The sequence below is a fragment of the Struthio camelus genome, chromosome 1, assembly GCF_040807025.1.
Source record: "Struthio camelus isolate bStrCam1 chromosome 1, bStrCam1.hap1, whole genome shotgun sequence".
In the NCBI taxonomy this organism is placed as follows: Eukaryota; Metazoa; Chordata; class Aves; order Struthioniformes; family Struthionidae; genus Struthio; species Struthio camelus.
The window spans coordinates 27,980,432-27,988,684 of NC_090942.1; the positions used below are offsets into that span (position 1 = coordinate 27,980,432).

The following is an 8,253-nucleotide window of genomic DNA, read 5'->3' on the forward strand; positions in this document are numbered from 1 at the left end:
CTGCCAGGAAAGCAGCTGGGCAGAGGAAGGCCTGGGGGTGCAGGTGGGCAGCAAGGAGTCAGCAATGGTTAGAGAAAGAAATCGTAACCACATTTTAATCGTTTTGATAATAACTTTCTGCCAAAGGGAGCAATCGCCCTCCAGCCTCTCGCTGTGGTCTCTGCTAACAGCTGGAGCGATCCGCTTTCGGTGAGAGTCGCTCACCTCGGTGAGAGTCGCGACTCGCGGCCAATTTGGCTCCCTCCGGCACTTGGGCTTCCTACGGCGCAGGCGCAGAGCTGGGAGCCCAGAAGGACCGGCACGCTCGCGGCCTGGCCGGGCAGCAGCCAGAGCAGCCAGCTGCGGGGCTCAACCTAAGCAGTCGCCGTCTCTTCAGGCGCAACGAGCTACTTCAGCCCTGCGAGCTCGGCCAAGCGCTCGCGACGCCCGCGCCCTTAGGGAAACAGTGGGAGCGCAGGTTTGCGAGGAGCACAGTGTCCCGCACCTGGAGCAGCAGCAGCATGAATTCTTCAGGGAAATGACGGCACAGCAGAGTAAGAGCTGGAGCTGGGGGCCGCCGGGGAGGGACCCCCAACAAAGACGTCCTTCGGCCGGCCGCAGCCACCCGCAGCCACCCGCCGCCGCCGCCGCCGCCGCCCCCCGGCCCGGCCCGGCAGCGCCGCGAAGGAGGCGGCAGCGCCCCCCCCCGCCCCGCCCCGGGCCCGCCCCGGCCGCAGCCCCGCCCCCTCGCTGCACAGCCCCGCCCCTCGGCGCGTCACCCCGCTGCCCTGTGACGCCCCCCCCGCGCCCTCGCCGCGGCTGTTGCGCATGCGCGGCGCGCCCGCCACCGCCTCCGGAGCCGGTGGTCCTCGGTGCTGTTGCGGCCGTGTGCCTCGCTGCCAGCGTCGCTGCGTCGCTGTCCTCGGCCGGCGCCTCTGCCCCCGGCCCGGGGGCTCCGAGCTCGCCGGGACTCAGCCCCGCAGCAGCTGGCCCGGGCCGCGGCCCCTGCTCGGGGCTGTCCGCCGCCCGCGTGCCCGCCGCAGCATGAAGAGGCTCTTGGGGCTCTTCGGCCAGGGCCAGGGGCAGCCGCCTTCGCCGTCGCCGTCGCCGTCGCGGTCGCGGTCGCGGTCGCGGTGGGCGTGCGGCGGCAGCGCGCCCCTGCGCTGCGTCGGCGCTGCCTACGAGCTCCGGGAGAAGGAGCTGGGCAAGCTGCACCGCGCGGCCGCCAGCGGCGACCTGGCGCGGGTGCGGCGGCGGCGGTGGCTGCCGAGAGTCGGCCTCGACGGGCGGGACAAGGCGAAGCGGTGAGGGGCGGCGGGGGGGCCGGGGCGGCGCGGGGGGTGGGGGGGGCGGCGGCGAGGGCCGGGCTGCTGCGTCGGTGCCGGCGGGGGCGGCGGCTGGTGGGTTGGAGCTGGCGTGCAGCTGGCAGGAGCGCCTTTGTGCCGGGAAGGCAGGGCCGTTTGCTTGGGCTGGCGAGGGAGTGCGGGAGGGCAGTCGGCCTTGCGCGCGCGGGGTGGGCTCGGGGCTCGGGGCTCGGGGCTCGGGGCTCGGAGGCCGGTTGCGTGTGTGGCCAGGCCGGAGCGGGACTTTGTTGCTGGGAGCGTGACAGGGTCGAGGGGGAAGGTTTCTGCTGTCGGGTTTGGTAGGTGTTGTGGAGGGCCCTTGGGAGCGAGCGCGTGCTGGTGCTTGCTGCAGCAGTAAGGCCGGGAAGAGGCCAGAGGGCGCGACTTCCCGGCAAGGCCAGCAGCGAGGGGATGTTCTGGTGTTATAAAAGGCACGTGCTGGGCCTGCGGCCCGCTGCTGTGGCGTGAGTGGTCCTGGCAGCAGGTGGAGGTTGCCTTGCCGTAGGCTGGAGGTGCGCAAGCCTTGCTCTTGCTTGCTGGGCTGCGTGCGTAGTGGTGTTGGAGGCAGGGAGGAGGTGCCAGGGCGGAGGGCAGCAGTTGCAGAGCGGAAGCCGGAGGCTGGCTGGGAGAAATGGGGGGCCTGGGCGCAGGGATGCACGCGCAGGGAAGGGAGCGCGGAGCTGAGGCAACGTTGTCTTCCTAAGTGGGGGCTGGGGCTGGGGCTGGGGCTGGGGCTGGGGCGGGGAGGGGCTTTTTCCTAGCCCCGGCGTCTCGGGCTTTGGGTGTGCAGCGGTCACCCGCGTGACATGGGCAGGCGCGGTCTCTTCAGCTGTCTGGCCTGCGCTAAGGTAACATGCTCAATTTTTAGGACACCTCTGCATCTGGCTTGCGCTAACGGACATGCGGAGGTTGTCTTGTACTTAGTAGAGAGGAAGTGCAAGCTAAATCCTCGTGACAACTTCAAGAGATCGCCACTGATGAAGGTACGTGGGTGCTGCGGTAGGCAGGGCTTCTAAATTGCGCCCCGAGCGATCGAGCTCTTGGGTGATTCTGGAGGTAGGTCTGGGTGGAGCTTGTGGTGCGCTGGGCGCTGGCTAGGCGTGCGTTGCCTAATGTTTGGGCGCGTTATTGTTGTCCGAGGTCGGCAAGCTGTGGGAATTCTGCCAGAGGGAAGCGTAATTGCTGGCAACGTTTCCTTGTTTCCCGTGTGGTTGGCAGGCAGTGCAGTGCCAGCACGAAGGCTGCGTCGCCATTCTGCTAGCGCATGGCGCCGACGCTAACCTTGCGGATGCTAACGGCAACACTGCCCTTCACCTGGCTGCCCTTGCTCCTAACACCTGCCTAGCAGGGCAGTTACTGGCGCACAACGCCCATCTTGATGCGCAGAATAAGGTAAGCGTGGAATTTGGGTCAGGCCGCTCCTGAGAAGAAAAAGTTGCTTTGCTTCTCTGTGTTTTTCTAACTGGAGAGGGGCGTTATGCTTTCAGATGGGATACACGCCCCTTTCTCTGGCCGTGTCCGCGCATCACGTAGAGATGGTGGAGTTCCTGCTTAGCAAAGGAGCCGACGTGCACGCTCGAGATCAGTCGGAAAGGTGAAGGGTTTGTCAAAACGGGGCGTGGGTCTCCTGAGCATTGGTGAAGTTTGCCTGGTCTGGCCGGGTAGCCGAGGGTGCTTAGCGGGGGAGACGTTTGGCCCAGGGACGTGCTGCGGCCCCTTGCAACCCGAGTTCTCGTGGGCTTCCGTGTGGTTGGCTTTGCTTTCCTCCTGGCTGTAGGAAAGGGGGAGGTGTAATTGTTTTGGGAGCAAATAGGGATGAAAGGAACGCCAGTGAAACGTCGGTGTCTCCTGATAGCTTTTGTCTCGTCTTGTGGCTGCTTTAGGACCCCTCTGATGCTTGCCGCCTCTGCCGGGGACGTGAGCATGATAGAAGTTCTTCTTGGCTATGGTGCTGACCTTTGCCAGAAAGACGTTCTTGGATGGACAGCGGAGGCTTATGCTAGGAGGTCTGGACACACTGGGTAAGTGCTTTAGGTCACGGTGAGAGTCGCTAAGCGGTCCGAATGTCCGTGTTGGTGTGCGGACGTGTTTGGTAAGAGGCGCAAGGTTTAATGATGCGTGGAGACCTTTGTTGAAGGTGGGCTCAGTGGAATCTTCCGGGACGTAGCGTTCCCTGTGTCAAGTGTGAGTTGGGGAGTTGAGGAAAGCTTCCCCCGCAAATCGTCTTGTTTGGTAAGTGGTGTTATGCAAGGATGTAGTTGATTATAGTGACAGTGTTCCCTTTCTTTCCGCACCTCCCTAGTGTTAGTGAACAGCTGGCAGACCGCGCAGCCGAGAAAAACGTGGGAGAAGCTTGTGCAGGCAGCGCAGAAAGCACGCCAGTGCTTAGCACTCGTTGCGAGGCAGGAGCTGCTGCGTTTGCGTTGGGCACACCTGCTGCGGACAGAGGAGGTAGGAGGCTTAACTGTGGAGGAGCTGAGGAGGAGAATGCCTACGGCCTTTTCTTGTGGTGGCTTGTATTGAAGCTTGGCAGGGTTCCGTCCCTCTTGCCTGTTGAGTACCCTTGCTAGGGACGGAGTAGAGACGCGCTGGTGATCCTCCTCCGTGAGGATAGTCCTTTGGTTTTGAGGCTGGCTTTTGGTTTTGGGGGTGATGGGTGGGAGGCTGGGTAGAGCAGGAAATACAGCGTAGTCTCTGGCATTTTGAAGCACAGGTTGGCGGGGGTGGGGGTAGAGGCAAAGAGAGCACGAGAGAGAGACCGATCTCTGCCTGTGTGGTATGAAGAGCTCGGCAGTTTGTTTCCTTCTTGTCCTGTTCAACCGCTACCAGCATTTGCTCGCTGCCTGCTCACATAGCATATTCATGCCATGGCAGGTTTGAGGTTTGGAACGTTCGAAGGAAAGACAAGGGCGGTGTGGAATTCTTGTCCTTTTTTATTTTGCGGGGGGTGGGGGGGGGCAGCGAGAATTGAGTAGGATGGGAGAAATTGGTGGTTTGGGGCATGCTTTCGTTCATGCTGTCTGGCATGACTGCTTCACTCTAGTCTGGCCTGTAGAATTGTCCGTGTAACATGCTTGTCTGCATTGCTGAAAGTCGAAGGTCCGACATGCTAAGAATTAATCCTGTCAATTAATATTTGAACAGTGAGAGGTGGCTTTTCCCACGAATACTTCACGAGGTGAGACTCGAACAGTAGCTTTTGCCAACGACCTTAACCTGCCGAAAAAGAGGGGAGATTTGAGCGAGACGGTCCTTCTTGCCTTTGCCTTTGCCTTTGCCTTTGAAGAGTGTTGGAGGCAGAGGAGAGCGATGACAGCTGTCCTGCTTCTGAGGAAGAAAAAAGCAGTTTAGCTGCCAAGGTAAAGTGCCTCCAGAAGGAGAACTGCCCGTGGAGCGACTCGTTTGCAGGGCAGAGCTGTCTAGATTTGGGCAAAAGCGCATGTCCAGGCAGGGTGGTTTTCTCCTGCCCCGCGGTCTCCTGCCTGCCAGTCTTTCAGCTGCGGTGAGCTGTTTGCTCCAAGCCTTGTAGCTGTCCGTGGCAGAGCATGCAGCAGGCTTGCGGTTGCGGGTGGGAAGAGCAGTAGGTGACAAGAAAAGTGACCGCATGGTTTTCTTCACCTGAGTCAGAGTTCTCGTCCCAAAGCTGATCAGCCTCTAGATGGCCTGTTCTTTTGTCCTCCAAGCCTTGCTGTTTGTTTCCAGTAACTTTGGTGATAGAATTCAGGCTGATATGGGGAAAAGGGCACTTGCTGTTCAAGATCTGCTGCAATGCTTCATCTCCTGGCTCTCCTTTCTTTCGTCCTTGTCAGGTTGCCCAAGAGTGCTTGGGGGCGGGGGGAGTGGCTCAAGAGGGTCTTTTTTTCCTCCTGGGGGATGGCATTGCGGGCTTGCATGGGATCTCACAGCACCTGTTTCCCCTTCCTTTTGTTTCTTTTGTTTTGTTTTGGTTTGTTTTTCAGTTGAGGTGTGTGGCATTGGGGCTGTGCCATGATGAAGAAGCTGAAGAAGCCGAGTGTGGTGCAGGAACGCACCCCGTAGTGCTGGAGATGCAGGCATGTTTATTTGCAACCTGGTTGCCCTTGTCTCAGTGGCCTGTCAGAGACTGTGGCAGCTGTTGTGTGAGAAGAGCTAGTGTGGCATAGTAAGATGTGATGGTGGTTGGAGGAGTGAAAGTGAGGAAAGAGGGGGAGGTGAGACTACGGTAGTTTGAGAAGCAGGCAGCTGGTGGTCTCGTGAGCCCAAGGGAGGGGGAAAGGGTGTGTGTGCTGCTGGATAAGGTAACGTAGGTGAAGGCAGAGCCTGACTGTGTGCGGGCAGTGCTTCTCGGGGGGCTTTATGGAATGGGAGCAGGACGTTAGTGACATTAGGTATTGCTGTGTACATAAAGACATCTGCAGGCCTTGTAAAAGAGGAGCGAGAAGGTTTTTCTCTGTGGCTCGAGAGAGGAGAAGTATTTGGCAAGGTGTGGATGGCCTGGGCAGAGGCTGCTGTCCTGGGAGTGGCAGCAAGTGGCCTTGGAGTTGTATTTCTAGAGTCCTACTGCAAGAGAGAAGGTTCTGGTTCTGTGCGTGCTTGGAAGGGCTGCTGCTGCTTTGCCAGGTTATGCAGTGAAAGGAGCGTGTTTGGGACGGTGCAGCCAAGTACTAAGGACAGCAGCAGAGTGGGTGTAGGCTTGGAGGGAGCGCAGTTGGGGGTTGGAGAGTGGAAGCGAGGGCCCAGGGGGAGGTTTGCCTCAGGTTGTTGGAGAAGCAGGCAGCTGGCGGTGTTTGTTGGTGCAAAGGAGGGGGGAAGGATGTGTGTGCTGCTGAGTATTGCCGTGTAGGGGAAGCTGGAGTGTGGGTAGTGCTTCTCAGGGGCTTTAGGGGAAGGGAGCAGGGCGTTTGTGAGCTTCGGCATTGCCGTCCCTTCACATACGTTCTCGTGGAGGCTGCTTGTTTCTGTTCTTTCTAAGTGTGCGGGCCGATCTCTTTCAGGACGACTCACCGGAAAGGAAGGGAGAGGAGGCTCCTGGTGGTGCCCAAGTGGCGGCTGCTGCAGGAGCCCCTGCTGGTGTGAGAGGTGAGTTTCTAGACATGGAGGGGCTTTGTTTCTCTGCTCTTTGGGCTGGGTGAATGAACTGAAATGGCGATCTGCCTGTGAGAGGGTAGAGCAGGCAGGTAGGCGCTGGGCAGGCAATGGCGGGGAGGGGGGGAGGGAACGTAGCTGGAGGGAGATGTTTTGTGGTAGTGCTAGGGAAGGAGGGTTGTTTCTTGGTGACTTCCTGCGGGTGGGAGGGTGTTTGGCTAGTGCTTTGCGGGTCGCTCCTGTAGCGTGCCGAGGGATTGTGAAGGGCCAACTCTGGAGCTGTAGTTTGGAGGGGAGATGCCGTCAGAGCTGCGTAGTCGGCGACTGTGGCATGGCAGAGCCTTGTTTGGATGCTCGCCGAGCATGTGTTGGGCGTTCTTGGTAGGGGCGTGAGCTGTGCTGCTGGGCTTGGGCCTGTGGTGCTGGCAAGAAGGCGGCAGGAAGTGGCGATGGCGTGGTGGTGCGGCTGGGGGTGCAGGCGCCCTTAAATGACGCTGCTTTGTTTTTCCTGGGGAGTGGAACGGTTTGGTGTATCCTGGGCGCAGGGCTTGCGTGCTGGAGGAGAGCAGGAGAGGGAAAGAAGGAGCGGTGGTGTGTCATTTGTGGCTTCCTTTGCAGGTGTTGCGTCGTCCGCAGGAGCGGAGCAGGAGGACGAGAGCGACTCTCCCTGGGATTCCGAGGTGCTTGGTGTGAGGGGCGCAGTGGGTTGCCCGAGGGGGGAAGTGCGCGGGAGCTTGCCTTGGACGTGGGCCCTAGCAGGGATGAGGCTCAGTTGCCGCTTGTGGTGGCTGCGCCACAGGTTTGTTCCTGTGACCTGGAGCCGCTTGTGCTCTGTGCAAGCGGTTTGGTGAGGACTGTGCCTAAGTGGGGTGTGCTAATGTCCTGGGAGTGGCAGCAAGTGGCCTTGGAGTTGTATTTCTAGAGTCCTACTGCAAGAGAGAAGGTTCTGGTTCTGTGCGTGCTTGGAAGGGTTGCTGCTGCTTTGCCAGGTTATGCAGTGAAAGGAGCGTGTTTGGGACGGTGCAGCCAAGTACTAAGGACAGCAGCAGAGTGGGTGTAGGCTTGGAGGGAGCGCAGTTGGGGGTTGGAGAGTGGAAGCGAGGGCCCAGGGGGAGGTTTGCCTCAGGTTGTTGGAGAAGCAGGCAGCTGGCGGTGTTTGTTGGTGCAAAGGAGGGGGGAAGGATGTGTGTGCTGCTGAGTATTGCCGTGTAGGGGAAGCTGGAGTGTGGGTAGTGCTTCTCAGGGGCTTTAGGGGAAGGGAGCAGGGCGTTTGTGAGCTTCGGCATTGCCGTCCCTTCACATACGTTCTCGTGGAGGCTGCTTGTTTCTGTTCTTTCTAAGTGTGCGGGCCGATCTCTTTCAGGACGACTCACCGGAAAGGAAGGGAGAGGAGGCTCCTGGTGGTGCCCAAGTGGCGGCTGCTGCAGGAGCCCCTGCTGGTGTGAGAGGTGAGTTTCTAGACATGGAGGGGCTTTGTTTCTCTGCTCTTTGGGCTGGGTGAATGAACTGAAATGGTGATCTGCCTGTGAGAGGGTAGAGCAGGCAGGTAGGCGCTGGGCAGGCAATGGCGGGGAGGGGGGGAGGGAACGTAGCTGGAGGGAGATGTTTTGTGGTAGTGCTAGGGAAGGAGGGTTGTTTCTTGGTGACTTCCTGCGGGTGGGAGGGTGTTTGGCTAGTGCTTTGCGGGTCGCTCCTGTAGCGTGCCGAGGGATTGTGAAGGGCCAACTCTGGAGCTGTAGTTTGGAGGGGAGATGCCGTCAGAGCTGCGTAGTCGGCGACTGTGGCATGGCAGAGCCTTGTTTGGATGCTCGCCGAGCATGTGTTGGGCGTTCTTGGTAGGGGCGTGAGCTGTGCTGCTGGGCTTGGG

The 8,253-nt window shown here is 60.1% G+C and overlaps 1 protein-coding gene across 1 annotated transcript; it reads left to right on the plus strand.

The window, feature by feature from the left end:
• Nucleotides 1-856: 856 nt before the first annotated feature.
• LOC138065856 (ankyrin repeat domain-containing protein 7-like) lies at nt 857-6,703 on the plus strand. Its single transcript, XM_068931281.1, has 5 exons — nt 857-1,283; nt 2,191-2,305; nt 2,541-2,714; nt 2,810-2,910; nt 6,694-6,703. Exons 1-5 carry the CDS (start codon nt 1,024-1,026, stop codon nt 6,701-6,703), a joined length of 660 nt encoding a protein of 219 aa, XP_068787382.1. The 5' UTR covers nt 857-1,023.
• Nucleotides 6,704-8,253: the final 1,550 nt, after the last annotated feature.